Source organism: Vulpes lagopus, chromosome 9, assembly GCF_018345385.1.
Source record: "Vulpes lagopus strain Blue_001 chromosome 9, ASM1834538v1, whole genome shotgun sequence".
NCBI lineage: Eukaryota > Metazoa > Chordata > Mammalia > Carnivora > Canidae > Vulpes > Vulpes lagopus.
Genome location: NC_054832.1, coordinates 33,100,343 through 33,116,637, shown reverse-complemented (window position 1 = coordinate 33,116,637; position 16,295 = coordinate 33,100,343). Strand labels below are relative to the sequence as shown.

General features: G+C 34.4%; 1 protein-coding gene across 15 annotated transcripts in view; it reads left to right on the top strand.

Moving 5' to 3' along the window:
• Positions 1-16,295, top strand: part of RIMS2 (regulating synaptic membrane exocytosis 2) — a 588,301-nt gene that overhangs the window by 361,522 nt on the left and 210,484 nt on the right. For 9 of the 15 annotated variants that reach the window (XM_041769574.1, XM_041769584.1, XM_041769583.1 and 6 more), the window contains one exon: positions 7,294-7,359. The exons of the other annotated variants lie outside the window; for them this stretch is intronic. In XM_041769574.1, the coding sequence (XP_041625508.1) occupies positions 7,294-7,359 (66 nt within the window). The remainder of the gene's footprint in view (positions 1-7,293; positions 7,360-16,295) is intronic. 15 annotated transcript variants of the gene reach the window in all.

The following is a 16,295-nucleotide window of genomic DNA, read 5'->3' as shown; positions in this document are numbered from 1 at the left end:
AACTGTGTTGGCATGATTAGGAGTTGGAAGAAGTCATATTAGGTGGGTGAATGAGTACTTTTGTTAAGTTATAGAATTCTACTGAGTTTGCTCATTTCTGGAAATTATTTATATAGCGATTTATAAACTCCTTGTTCTTTGAAAGTTTATTAAGGAAATGATGAAAGAAAAAAGTCCAAAATGACTTTAAATCTTTCAAGTTTACATAAAGTTTTCCTTTAGATGAGAAATGGACTTGATATTTTCTCTGACAACAATATGATCTTAAATCTTGCAGACAAAAACAGAATAAAATTAACCTCTAGAATTATACTCACAAACAAAAATAGTCACTATCATATCAAACACATAATAATTTATCTAATTTTAAGACAAATGGCCATAGCATTAATGATAAAAGGCTTGCTATTAAATCCTTGGTATATAGCTATTATAGTCATAACTGACATGTCATTATATTTTTTCTTAATTACTTTGTAGCTTTATGAGTCTTTTAATTTGACAAAAATTATTGGAACCAATAATTTAGAAGTTTTGGAAAAATTTAATCCCTAGGGTTTCATCACTTTTTTAGAGTGCTATAGATTACCAGATCATAATTACTCCTAATTGTGAGCTTTTTAAATAAGTAAAATAGAATTTCTTTTAACTAGGACTATGAAACTATTTCTAATATATTATTTTCAAGTTATCTTTGTAATCATTACTTACAAACATGAGGGAACAAAAATCAAAGTACAATAATATCCTTGTTAGGTAGTCTATCACATTTTAAACAATGGGATCTTAATTTCTATTTTATTCTTTATATTCTAAATATTCAAAAAGATTTTGTATAATAGAATGTATTCAAAGATATTGTAATTTTTATGCACTCCGTAGAAGATAAGAATACTGTAGAACTCTTACAGTGAATTTCATACAGTCAATCAAATATACTGTTTATTAGAGAGCCTAAAAGAGAATTTCCTTTGAAGTAAGTAAAATTTAGGCATTTTGAGTGGTGTGTTAACTTTTCTTGTCAGCAGTAAATGGTGCACTGGACTAGAAGAGTATTTTATCGAATATACTCTTTGTTTTGTAAGATTTGGAACTAAATGGCATTGGATTTGAATTTAGGCTTTTTATTACTTGCTAACTGTGTTTCTTTGGGAAAATTAATGTCTTTGACACTTGATATTTCTTATCTATAAAATTAGAACATTAGTCCCAACTTTATAGGGTTATTGAGTAGATTAAATGACAGAGCACTTCCAGTTGCATGGTATATACTCAAGAAATGTGCTGTACTCTTAACATTTTAAAGGATCTGTGTCTTACAAATAATTGACATTTTAATGGGCTTATTAATTGAGCAGAAAAAAAAGAAATCAGCTAATACAAGTATTTTTTTAAAAAAAGCTTTGTAGAGAGTATAGAACATGAGTTGGACCTTGAAAAATGGACTTGCTTATTTAGGCAAGAACAAGAGCATAAATACAGAGGCAGAACACACATATGTGTCAGAAAGACCCAGTATGAAGGATGAAGGACTTGGGACATATTGGAAAGTTGTACATGAAGATAATGGCTTTTTACATTGACTACACTGGGTGAGAAATGATGCTATTCAACATTAGTTTATAGTGCCTGGCTAAACTTAAGTGGTATAAGAAGGATATAATAGTATTCATATCTTTTTCTTATAGGTAATGTTAAAAAGAATTATATATCAAAATTTGATTGGATCTTTATATCTTTGCATATCTCACTTTATTATCATTAGTTAAAATCCTATTCTGTTTTGAAAAGAAAATGAGTTCTTTACAAGTAATTCAGAAACTTGTATGCCAGGCTATTAGCTAAAATGATGAATTATAACAGACATCGTTCATCTTCTCTCCATCCCCCATACTTTTTGGATCATCGTTTCTCTGGTAAACCCTGGTAACTACTACTAGGAACATAATTTTCCTGGGTCAACATGTATGGCTTTAGTATTAGAAACCATTTCAAGAGCTTATTTGTTTACATGAGTTAATTTACTATTAAAAAGTATAGAGTATTAGAGAGTATTTCTGTAACATGTCAGAGATATCATATAATACTCTATCCTGGAGGCCAAAATATATTAGGTATCTTAATTCTATAGAGTATACCTTAAGCATAATAACAAAAAAAAATACAATTAACATTGGCCTAAGATACAGTACTTCATAAGCTTTTTTTCTTTTGTGCATTCAATTAACACATTTATATTCTAAGAAGAAAAATGTCATATTATGTGGATCTCTAGGATACCTCAAACACTTAGGCCTTGTCTCTACTCTTTATCAGTCAACCAGTTACAAGAAAGTGTCAAAGTTACCCATAACTATTTATAGTCTTCTTGGTCCTTTTAGTTATTGGCTATGAGTGGAACACATCTCTGAAAGTTTGAAAATACAGAGAAAGTAAATGAAAAAAAAAAGATAATTCACCTTAGAAAACTAATGCATTTTATTACATTTCAGGAATATATTTTAACATAGTTAAATCATACTGAGTATATTTTAGGAACTATAAATTAGCAAAACATTAACAATATTACAGACACAGAACAGAAAGTTTTGCATTAAGTTGAGATTGTTGGAAATTTTGCTTTCAAAAACCATAGGTTATTTAAGAGTGAGATATTTTATTTCCTCTTTTTGCAGTCCTTTTTGTTTGGTGTTTTCTAAAAGTGGACATTCACTCATCTGATATAATGGAAGGATAATTCATTATAAGTACAATTTTGTTCTGTCTTTAAAGATTACATTTCTTTTTTTTTAAAGATTACATTTCTTTATAAGAATCAAAATGTGTCTAGAAATTAGATCAGTAATTCAGTTCAATTAATTGAAAAATGAAATTTGTCATTATGACTTTTGAATCTGTAACTTCTTTTTTCACTTTTTAAAATTTAGTAATTTTTAAGCTTTCTGTTTTTTTCTTTCACAATGAATTACTTCTCTGATCAGTTTTTTAAAAAGTTCAAGGACATTGGATAAATTGCAATTTTTAACATAATTTTTAACTCATTAGTAATATTTGAGACAGTATTGTTTGCTTAGGTTTTATAATTCCATTAATTTGGGAAGAAAAGTAAAAATGATTTAATTGAGAAAGTAAGTAAAATATGTTCTTAAGTTGTACTAAGTGGATGTGGTAAAAGACCTTGGATGCATCTCTCTATCTTGGGTGGATTTTACTACCAAAACAGTGTGGTTAATTTTATGTAATATTCATTGGTGCATTTTTATAGTTTTCAACAGAATCTCAAGGGGGATCATGACCAGATTAGGTTATGAGGTATAATAGGACTATAGAAAACTATGCATTCCGGGTTCTCCAAAAACAGAACCAGTAGAATAGGTAGGTAAGGATTTGGCATACATAATTATGGATGAAAATACCTGCTTTATGCAAGCTGGAGACCCATAATATATGTGCTGCTGAAGCAAGTACTTGAGACCCATGAAATGATGGTATAATTCATCCCACTCTGAGGGCCAGAGAGATAAGAGAAGTCCAGATCTAAAATGAGTCAGGAAAAGGGGAAAAATTCATCCTTCCTACTTTTGTTCTGTTGAGCCTCTCACCAGAATATATGATACTCACCCAAATTGAGGAGAGCAGTCTACTGAGTCCACTGATTCAAATGCTGATATCATCCAGAAATACACTCACAGACATATTTAGAAATAACATTTAATGTGAGCACCTCTTGGGCCAGTTAAATTAACTGACACAAAAAGGGAAATAAAACAAACTGATATTTGATATAGGTGATCCTTGCTTAATGTTTAGACAAAATTAACTATAAGGCTCTTCAAGGAAAATACTAGAAATTGATGATGTTCTATGATCATCAATTGATATCTGTTCTATGAATTTGGAAATTTTAATAACCTTCCAAGTTTACATATTTTCATTGCTCAAGTAATTTTCAGAGAAAATCTATTTGTTCTTAATGCAATAAACCCCAACATCACAACTATTAGGTATTACTTCTACTCTTTGTAATGCCAGGAATGTCGTTTTTGAATACTGTTTACTTTTTTCTTATACTATATAGGTTTGTAATGTTCTGTTTACATTTCTAGAATATTTCTGTGATTACGTGAACCATTGCTTTCTTTGGAGGGTAGACTCATCATGAAAATCATGTAGTTATGTTTTTACTTTTTAGTTCAATCCAAAGTGTATTTATTATGTCAGCCAATTGTGGACAAAGATTTAAAATAAACATTATCCTGACCTAAGTAAACAGATGATCCAACTAACTATACCAACTCATATATACCAACAAATTATACAATTTACCAATTAATTATAAGACATAGAAGACTGTCAGGCCTAAGCATGATATTATTGGAATAGATTGGAGAGAAAATTACCTGAGTATTGGGGAAAAGCTTCAAAGGGAAGTTGAACTTTAAAGATTGAGTAGAATTTTCAAAGGCAATGAAGTGGAGACAGAGGGAAGATAATGGCATTCTTGGCAGAGTGATAAGCATAAACAAAATCTTGAAGTCAGGAAAGTACAGGATATATTTAGAGAATCTCAGGTGGTCTGTTGTACCCACATAAAAAGTTTTGTAATGGGAGACGTGAAGTGATAGGACTTGAAGATTGAAGTAGTTTAGAACTTAATTTCTATGCCATTTTAAGGCGTATATACTTGTTTTGGGAATGTGAAACCAAGGAAGGATTTTAAGCAAAGTACATACATGATCAAAAGCATAATTTGTAATTGTCTTGCTTGTAGACAGAGTGGAGAATGGATTGGATCAGGAAAGGGTTAGGGTTGAAGGAAGAGAGACAATAGATTATTTCAGTAGACAAGGTTAGCCTAATTGAAGGTAGTGGCAGGAGAAAAGGAAAAGTAGATAAATTTGAGTTATTTAGGCATTAGAACTTGCAAGGTTGATAATTAAATGTAGAAAATAAGGAAAATGAAGGAGTTAAATTAGGAGATTTTTAAAATTTGGCTTATTCAATAAATATTTAAATCTTTAGTTAAGACTGGGATTACACGCAGAAGAATAGCTGAAGTATTATATTAAGTTTCAAAGAAGGGTTAAAGAATTATATTTGAAACTAGAGGGTCTTTTAGAGATCATGGAATCATCAGTTCTGAAGAGGTACTTGAAGGACTCTAGTATTGTAGATAAGGATGACACCAAATGCATAGAAACTAGTCTTCCAACTCCCTCTTAAGCCAGAGACATTCTGATTTTATTGGATTCCTATTGATTGGTTTTACACAAAAATCTGATCAAAAAGAAATTTTGAAAACTACTACTCCAGCCCCCTCATTTCATAAATGCCACACCAGACATCCAAATACACAGATGTCTCCCTCAAACCTCAAAATTAACATGTGTTTTTCTGAAGTGTCTACACAACTTTCAGGCCATCATGTGGAGAACCCAGGAAGCAGCTAAAAATGTGCTGTGAAACCCAAAGAAAAATGAAAGCTAAACAAAGTGACAGTTTATACTATAAAAGCAAATAATAAAATCCAGAAAGAATGTGTTGGAATATAAAGAAGTTGGAAGATTCCATCTCGGGAAACCACTGCCTCTTGGAATAAAGAGAAAGAGAATCCAGTAAATGAAATGGGTAAAGAAGCAGTTAGATAGGTGAGAAACCAGGCCAGTTGTGTAAATGCTAAGAGCCTAAATTTTGAATTAAGGAAGCCATGAGTTTGAAACCCAGTCCAGCTACTTACTATATGGCTGTCGGCAAGCACTTACAGCCTGTCTTTCTGTCTGTGGCAATACTAGAACCTACCTCAGAGAGTTGTTATGAGAAATAAAAGATATAAAGTAAATAAACCTGTAATGGAGTATTTGTCACCTAGTTAAGTGTTACATAAATACTATTTTTAATAGCCTGAGAAAATTATGTTTCAAAAACTAGGAGAGGTGAGAGTGTCAAAAAACAGAGGTTGAAAATCAATGTGTAACACCATCATAGATAAGAATAATATGATGAAGACCAAGAAATTAAAAGATTTTTTTTTAGGATTTCACAGGTAACATTCACAGGATAGCTTCCAGAGAATGATAGAGATTGAAAGTCCCATTACATACAGTGAGCTTAAAGCTTGAATGAGAAGTGAGGAAGCGGTGGCAAAATTAATAGATATGGCTAAGATGTTTTTCAATGAAAGGAAAGTCAGAGACATCGGGCTTGAGAGGAAGATGAGGTTAGTGAAGGGTTTATTTTTAGGATTAAGTGCGGTTCAGGAATGGAAGGCATGAGACAATAATGAAGGAAGGAAGATCATGTGGGAAGTTAGGATTACAGGTAGAAGAGTTTGTTCCCTTGGGGCAAAAGAAAATGACAAGTGAAGATATAAGTATAGGTACTCTGTATTTAGAGGCATAAATATGACAGTTGAGAGAGTTCAAAGTTGGCTTCCCCCCTTTTTTTAAATGAAATATAATGTTCATCTGCCAAAGTTAAGTGTTTTGGCATGAAAGCTTTCAAGAAAACAGAAAAGTTTAAATTAGAGCTGTGGAAAGAAGAGGAGCCACCACAAATTCCCTCACCACAAATGGGTGAGGAGGTCAGTGTGCTGCTTTGGTGGCTTATGGTAGTCATGAGGCGTGAAGTGTGGCACAGCCCACAGTATGTAATAAACATGTACAACATATAATGAATGGAAAAATAGATAGGATCCAATGAACCTAATAAATAAAATTATTTAACCAAATAATAATTCAAGTCAGCTTGTTCCTTACTAGATGTAGTTCTGAAGCCCTCTTAGTTATTTTTACTTATTTGTGATCAGAGAAGAAATAATACCTTATAAAATCTCCTGTGTATATTAGAAATTACTCTTTAATTATTTTCTTCTTAAACTTTCTTGTTATTTTGTTATTTTTCTTCTTATCTTTCCTCCTCAAAAAGGGAAAGCGACGATATTGTATAACATTTCATAGATGGTGCTAGAGATGTTTGAATGATAATTGATAAGATTTTATTTTGAAATATGGTTTGTTTAAGTCTTGATTTGTTATGTTTTTGTTGTGTTTATTTTGGAATACCTAGAATATTTTAACCTTTAAAATATTATAATTTTATAATATTAAAATTATTTAATTATTGCCATACTATAATGGACTTTGGGAGGAAAGAGCAAGCTTTCTAATAACAATTTTCATTTGCTTTGCTAACTATCTGCTTCTCTTTTTTGAATTTTATTTTTTAAAATTAAATAATACCTTTTCATTTCTTTCCTGAGTCTCATTTATATTCTTGTTTCTGCCATGCTTGCAGTCATTTTCTTACTCTACCTCGCTCCAGATACAGTCAGAACATTGAACATCATCACAGGGATGGCAGGTATATTTTTCTTACAATTGAGTCTGTTCATAGAATTGCATGTGCCTGTCTAATGATATGATATAATTCAATTCTATTTCTGCTTTATATATATATACATATATATACATGATTATTAATGAAATCTAGAAATATTATCCTTACCAGTAAAGTAATAGAAAATAAAAAGCATATGTAAACACTTTAATTGTAGTAAGATGTCAAAAATATAGCTTCCCTTTAATGAGCTAGTATCATCTCTTTGATGATTCTAAAAATTCAGTTCACCAGGAATTACAGTTAGCCTTTGACTACTTAGAAGGTTCGAATAACAGTATTCGAATAACAGTATTTTAAAAAATTCAGTTCGAATAACAGTATTTTAAAAAATTAATTGCATTTGACTAACGACCTTCATAATAATATATTTAGACAGCACTGGTTTTTCATACCTTAACAAACCACTTCCCCACCCCCACCCCCACCCCACAGTTGAGGAATCAGTTTTAGAATGCTTAGGTAGAACTGATCAGTTTGTAGTTTACCTTGTCGAAGATGGCTGTGATCTACTCATTGGTCATAGATAATCCTGGATCCATGGAGCATATTGGGTCTATGGGAAAATCCTTGTTCCTTTCAACTTTACCACCATTCTCCTTATATTGAAGGGAAATATCAATTACTTGACACTTAACAGAAAGGAGGATAAACTAACTAGAAAGAGAAGGGAAAGAAGGTCTCTAAGGGCTTACAGTTTCTCAAGGTTTTATGTAGCTTTAGGGTTCTGAGCCAGTTTGTGACATTTTGAGGTTCTATTGGAAGAGAAAAGAAAGGCAGTGATAATGTGGTGGTGAGTTCAGTTAGTATAAAGAATTATATGCTGTACTCAGTTGTTTCAAAGTGATTTGGGTTATGTGTGACCACTTTTATACTATTTAATTGATTAAGAGTTATTAATAACAGTTTCAAAAATAATTGAAATTAATGAGTGAATTCCTAAGGATTGAATTCATGTAGATAAATGTAAAAGGAAATATAAGAGATAATATCAACAATAGATTCCTCATGATTCAAGTTTTGTGATGTCTTTCAGTAAATGTAATTGAAATTTAGTGCTTTCTGGTTTATTATATGATAGTGATTATTGCTGTATTTTATTGTCTTTTCCATTTTCTCACTCTCTTCTCTGTTATTTTGCTTTAATACTAAAATATTCTTTTTTAGTTTTACTTTTGCTGTATATTACATTCTGACTATTTTGGCTTTTCAGGGACTACACGTTTACCTTACAAAAACATGATTCCCTATGATTGACCAAGACCTTTCTTAAAGTGGGTGATGTGAATGAGACATCACTGATTCTAGGCTTATTCTGATTACTCTGGTATCTTCATTTAAATTTAAGTTAAAATCTTGCACTACATTTGGGTGTGTTTTTTTTTTTATATTCTACTTATCTAAGTCATCGAAAAGTCAATTGCTTCATATTGTTTATTTTTTCAACAAGTCAGCTTGTGTAGAATCAGTTCTTAATCAGCTCTAGGTTGGCTGTCAATTTCCTGTGCCTATTCCAATTCTGAACCCTAGCCTAGCTAGCCTATTTTTCAGGATACATTTCTGAATTGCCTCTTATGCCATGATTTGTTTTGTGGTCAGGAAACACAATTATCATTAATGTTTGTATTAAAGTAAAACATAGTTAATAAAATCAGTGTTAGGGGGCACCTGGGTGGCTTAGTGGTTGAACATCTGCCTTTGGTTCAGGTTATGATCCTGGCACAATGGTCCCAGGGTCCTGGGATCGAGTCCTGCATCGGGCTCCCTAGCGGGTACCTGCCTCTCCCTCTGCCTTTGTCTCTGCCTCTCTCTCTCTCTCTCGTCTCTCATGAATAAATAGATGAAACCTTTGAAAAATTGTTTTTAAAAAAGATCAGTTTTAGAAAACAAGTAATCAAATATCTTACTGTAAGATTTGCCATCACTTAGATGATTCCAGTGTGAGACTAATATACACCTACTCCTAGACCAATTGGGTGGATTTTGTAAGAATGAAATTTTTAGTTGTTTTTAAAAATACTATATTTCATCATCATCAGTTTGATGCATAAAAAAGAATGTGTGCACACTTCAAAGTATAATAATAAAATGAAATCCATGAATCTACTACCCAAACTGAGAATGAGAATATATGGTTTTACTTATTACATCTATCTGTAGGATCTTTGCCTATCGAATACATATATCTCTTTCATAGAAGTAGTAAACCGTATACTGATTTTCAGTTTAACATCTTCTTTTTTTTTTTTCTTTTTTTAAAGCGACTTTGGTCATTTGTTTTCACTCTGCTAACTTAAGTTACTCAATCTTTCTGACCCTCACCTTAATCTACTATGAGATTCTGGGATTATCGAGGGTACAATCCACTCTCCAGTGTTTATCACGATAATATTCTAGGCTTCTTGTCTTTAATTTAACCCCTGTACCTTTGTATAAAATGCAACTGAGCACAATCCTTCCATGTTGAGGTTATCTGGTGACCTCTTGGTTATTCCATTTTATTCACTGAATATTTTAGCTTTAGTCTAACTTTTAATAATCCTTGCCATCAACCAGAGTGATGTTAGCATTCACCTGAATGATCTATTCAGCACCCACTCATTTCCCTGGCTGTCTCAGATTGGAGATAGTGAACTTTATTCCCAATTCTACTTTAGTCAGTCACTGCTGTGGCCATACCTGAATCTTATCTTCATTTGAAATTATTACACCTCTAAAATATGAATTCAAATACTTTACTGTTGGACCAGAACTATACATGGTTCTTTCTTATTTTTTTCACTGAGTTACTTTTACTTCACTAGTTCTCTTATCTCCCACAAGAACTCCATTCTCTTGACCCCTTTTCCTTTCCATACTAGTCTCCACTGTACTTACTTACTTATCCAAAGGTTGAGTCCATTCTTAGAAATATCCTCAATTCCCTTGCTACATTGTAGTTCTTCTTTTACCTTTTTGATACAGTTCAAATCTGGATCAATCTCTTTCTCTTGCAGAATGGTTCTAAATTAAATTTTCCAAATTCTCCCTAACTCACCTTCTTGAGTCAAAGTAACTGAATACTTAAAAAGTGATCTCTTTATTGAGAGTTGTGAGAAAAAAAACGGGGGGGGGGGGGAGGAGGGAAAGGAAGAAGGAAAGAGAAAAAGAAGAAAGAAAAGAAAATGGCACCAACTCTCCAATTTTGCAGCCCAGATTTCAAGGTGGCATTTACTGTCATAGTCTGGGAATTCCCCTTCTGGGGATAAATATGTGTTATTAGTTCCAAGTGGGCTGTAGTGTAGCTAGCTATATGAAATCTGCAGTTTTCTTTTTTTTTAAGATTTTATTTATTTATTTATTTATTTATTTATTTATTTATGTATTTATTTATTTATGAGAGATACACAGAGAGGTAGAGATGTAAGCAGAGGAAGAAGCAAGCTCCCTGTGGGGAGCCCGGGTGAGGGATTTGGTCCCAGGACCCTGGGATCATGCCCTGAGCTGAAGGAAGGCACTCAATCACTGAGCCACCAGGTGCCCCAAAATCTGCAGTTTTCTGAATGGAATGAATGTGGTAAATTAAACATGACACCCCCAGTCTGTGAAGCATCAGAACCACCAGTCTCCCTACCCCAGTGTTGTAAAATAAAAAATTATGAGTGCTACCTCTTTGGAACAGATGAATAGAGGCTTAAATAATGTTTGTTAAACTCTTTATATTACTTCAGGAGACAAATATTAACTGATATTAGGAATCAAAACTCTTTTTCGGGAGATCCCTGGGTGGCTCAGTGGTTTAAACGCGCCTGCCTTCGGCCCAGGGCATGATCCTGGAGTCCCGGGATCAAGTCCCACATCAGGCTCCCTGCATGGAGCCTGCTTCTTCCTCTGCCTGTGTCTCTGCTTCTCTCTCTCTCTCTTTGTCTGTGTCTCTCATGAGTAAATAAAATCTTAAAAAAAAGAAAAAGAAAAAAACCCAACTCTTCCTCTTTTGACCAGGTTATGCTAATCAGTATAAATCTATCTGCATCACTGTGTATTTTTAAACACAGTCAGCATTTAGCAAACATATTTAGCAGAGATATGTTACCTTTTATTGATATCTCTTTATTAAGATACAGCCTTTATTTTAATAAATATACCTTTTATATTTAAAAATTTACCCTATGCCTTACTTTTTTTTCCTAACATTTATCTCTACTTAAAGATATACGCAGCATATGAAGAAATCATTATTTGACAGCATGATGTTGGACTTTCATGTAAAGATATCACGGAGAAGACAGCTAGGCTATATCTTAAAAGAGGAATTGGAATTATTTAGACCTCTAATAGAGGTAAGGTAGGATGTCAGGGGAATTCTAAAATGTATGAGCAAAGTCACTAAAAGAATAAATTCCACGTTTTAGTGCTATTGGAGCATTATCCACAGGCAAGGAATAGCAAGAAATAAATCTGGAATGATAGAGATGGTCCTAATTATGGATAATCTTCTATGTTCTGTTAAGGAATTTAGATCTAAGATTGTAAATGATAGAAGTACTTCAAAGAGTTTTAATTAGGAGATGGCTATATTTATTCATTCTAGAATAATTACCTTAGAGACTATGTAGATGGTTGATTTGAGAGAAAAGGCTATGGGAAAGAAGAGCATGCATAAAGATATTTGTTGCCTTGGTCTTGGGCAGCAGGAAACTCTTTGAGGGCATGAATTACGTAAGATAATGGATAGAGAGAAAGAAGACCCGAGATTTAATCAATTGAAATCAATAGTACATATAATAGTAAATAATGGGATTTGAATGTTGATGGGGAACAAAGAGTCAAGAAACACAATGAGCCCTACAGTTTCGGTAACTGAATGCATGTCGTACCTTAACCAAGGTGAAGAGGGTGTAGGGATATTCAGAGGGAAATTAGTTTAGGCCAGAGACAAGTTCAGTTCTGGAATTACCAAGAGAGTTAAGGGGAAACCTCTAGCAAGGAGTAAAATAAATAATTTTAAAACTCAAAGAAATTTGAGCTATGCAGAGCAATTTGAGAGTAAACTTACTAATAATGGGAAGTAGCTACAAAAATGAAAGTGAAATCAATCAGAGAAACAACCCATGGCTTTTTCTCAGTTCTGGAAAACATGAACATTTAAGTGGTACCTAGAGGAAGAGTCAAAGAGAAGGAAGAGCTCTATTAATTCCAGGTTTAGAAGAAGCTAGGATAGCGTTTGAAGTGGGAAGAATAGAATTTGAAGTGGGAAGATACAATGTCAACAGTAAAAATAATAATGGAAATGTCCATTAGATTTGGCAAGTGAGGAGCCATCAGTGACTTCATCTCCAGTGACTTCAGAAGGGTGGTGAGGGGGAACAAATGGCTTGCAGTGGCTTGAGGCACGGGAGCCTCGGAGCCAAGAAGACACATGTGCTATGAGTGTGATGGAGAAATAGTGGATAGGGGTATGCAATATCAAAGGAGATTTTTTTTTCTTTAGAATATGAAATACACCATGAATGTGTAGGCTGGAGGAAAGGATCCTTTAGGACAAGTTGGGTTGAAAATACAGAAAAAGGAGACCATGATTGGTAGAAAGGTCATGGGGCAGGAGATTGCGCTAAACACACAGATGGAGTCTGTGGACAGAAAGAAGCTCTTGTTTCCTTTCGAGATAGGAAGAAAACAGACAACAGAGTTTAAACTAAGTTTTTGAAAAAAGTTGTTAAATTGAAGATAATTATCTTTGATAGCCTTAATTTTGTTGTTGCTGTAAATTAAGATTATGGTGATTGTTTTTGAGACAAATTCTTTAGGTGGGAGACCCAAGGTTGAATGTAATGTTTGATTGGAAATGAAGTTTTGGGAAGTCTGGGTGGCTCAGTGGTTGCGTGTCTGCCTTAACCTCAGGCCGTGATTCCGGAGCCCTATGATTGAGTCCCATGTCAGGCTCCCCAGAGGGAGCCTGCTTCTCCCTCTGCCTGTGTCTCTGCCTCTCTCTGTGTCTCTCATGAATAAATAAATAAACTCTTTATAAAAAAAAAAAAGGAAATGAGGAAGTTTAAAACTAGTCATTGGGGATCCCTGGGTGGCGCAGCGGTTCGGCGCCTGCCTTTGGCCCAGGGCGCGATCCTGGAGACCCGGGATCGAATCCCACATCGGGCTCCCGGTGCATGGAGCCTGCTTCTCCCTCTGCCTGTGTCTCTGCCTCTCTCTCTCTCTCTGTGACTATCATAAATAAATAATAATAATAAAAATTAAAAAAAAATTAAAAAAAATAAAACTAGTCATTGGTTAAAAAGTGATGGCAACTGATGAAGTAAAAGTAAAAAGATTATTGGTGCTACCAGCACAGTAGAAGTTGGAAGACATGAATTTGCAGTGTGCCAACCTGAATGAACATTTTTTTTTTGCTTAAACTATACCCAGTTGCCTAGATATAGAGAAATCAGATTATGGCATTGAATTAATTTGAGGGTTCTGATGAATGTTTGAAAGATTGGGTTAGAAGAGAATCTGAGTGTTGATATGGGAGTGGGCCAGATGATCAATCATAGTAGTCTAGGATGGATAAGGAAGAAAGGCAAAAGAAGTGATAAATACTGTTAGGAATTGGTGGCACCAAGGAACAAAAAGGATCAAATGAAGATCAAGTAAAGAGGCAATGAGACTATGAGACACCTGACAATTAATTATTGTAATCAGAATGTGAGATATTGGAGTTTAATTTTTCTGAATTTAAAGTTTCATTGGATTCTAAGATCCATGGTAATTTTGGGGCTGTGGGTAATGTGGGAACAATGAAGTTTTGAAGATCTTGTAGTTCAAGATTATTGAACCGTTTTCTGCATGTGCACTAAAATCTCCTAGTATTACCACAGGAATTAGGCTAAAGAAGGTGACTGACAGCCAGTTCTGAAAATTATCAATGAATAAGTCATAAAGATTGCAAGTTGGATAGATACTAGCAACCTGAATTGTTAACGGATGTTGGAGCTAAGTTGAATGCTTCAAAATATAGGGATGTTACATAATGGAAGGAGAGTAATGGGTAGAGTGTCTCTAGGAAGCCAACTGCTGGATCTGAGGACTATGAAGTATGAAAGAACAAGCAGCTTCTGCTAATGTGAGCTACGCTGAAAGCAGAGTTTGCAAGATTAAGCTGAATATTATTTAAGGTTAGGATATGCAGGGCAGCCCCGGTGGCTCAGTGGTTTGGTGCCACCTTCAGCCCAGGGCCTGATCCTGGAGACCTGGGATCGAGTCCCACGTCAGGCTCTGAATGGAGCCTGCTTCTCCCTCTGCCTGTGTCTCTGCCTCTCTCGCTTTCTCTCTGTGTCTCTCATGAATAAATAAATAAAATATTTTTTAAAAAAAGGATATGCAGAACCCATTCTGCAGAACAAAACCATTCCTCAATGATGCAGAGAAGTTTGTTAACGATAAGGATTTTTGAAAATAATAACTAAGAGAATCAGAGGAGATTAAAATGATATAGAAGAGAGTACAGGAAATGAAGAATTTAGAGAGATCAGGGGCAACTGAGCTTTGTCCCAGAATGACAGAGATAAGATGCTTGAGTAGAAGTGATTTACCTCAAATATCCTAAATTTATTAGACCTTGTTTTGATGCCAGAACTGGACTTGTTTTAGGGCTAGAACTTAGTAAAACTCTGGGAAGAGTCTGAGCTGGGTCTAGGTTAGTGCTGAGGTTTGCCATGGAATTTGAAGAGAGCCAGTGAGTGGTCTTAACTCAGGGGATTTGGGGCTTTCATTAAGCCCCCAATAAGAAAAAGGATCCTAACAAAGCGGAGTCACGGGAGGAGGAGATTCCTGTACAGAGCATAAACTGTTTGCTTAGAGATAGATGCCTTATCCAGGAGGTTGTACTGAGAGCCCTTAGGAAATGTGATCCTGTCCAAGTAACTCATACTTTCTGAGCTACCTTCCTTTTTGTCTTAACTTCTTTGCATTGTTACCAATCTTCTCTCTTACAAGTATTTTCATTTCCATCACAACTCACCTTCTGTTTATGTAGCTGACTGTAACCTCCCTTAATGTCTTTGGACTTTTTCTTCCTTAATTATTTCTTGTTTCTCTTGCATTTCAATCTCTCTTATCTTCATGATTTTGCTTCTTCTTGAATTACTGATGAAGTCTAAGTAATATCCTCTTTCTATCCTGCCACACCTTCAAACTACTTTAAGATTGATTCATTTCTCTCTTTCTTAAGTCATGTTTCTTGAGTATGTATTTTTACATAGGCTTCCAATGCTCCTTCATCACCTCCGAAGTTTCAACCCTTGACAGTGTGACCTCTGCCTCCAGCACTTTTTAAAATTATTTTCCTCCATGGTTATTATTTGCCAAGGCTTTTATACATATTTATCTGTGTTGCCTCTTTGCACCTGCCATTATTAATCACTGCTTTTTTTTTTTTAGTTTCTCTAATGCATTACTATCCTGATTCTCATTCTACCTTTTGACTGTTCGCTGTCTGCTTCTCTTCTTTCCTATTTCTCATGTCCTTAACTTTTTGACCCATATCTTATCATCTCTGTGGTTCTGACCAAAACCTCCAATAGCTGGTATAGTTCTTGGCCCATAATATGAATGCAGTAAATAGTATTGAAATAATGAATGGGGGATCCCTGGGTGGCTCAGCGGTTTGGCACCTGCCTTTGGCCGAGGGCGCGATCCTGGAGTCCCGGGATCAAGTCCCGTGTTGGGCTCCTGGCATGGAGCCTCCTTTTCCCTCCTCCTGTGTCTCTGCCTCTCTCTCTCTCTCTCTCTATGTCTATCATAAGTAAATAAATAAATTTTAAAAAAAGAAATAATGAATGAACCAATCAATCAATACTGAAACATTAACACTATGCAGTGACTTCTCAAACCATTTCTCCAGTACAGCTCCTTCCTTTGAAGGCCAG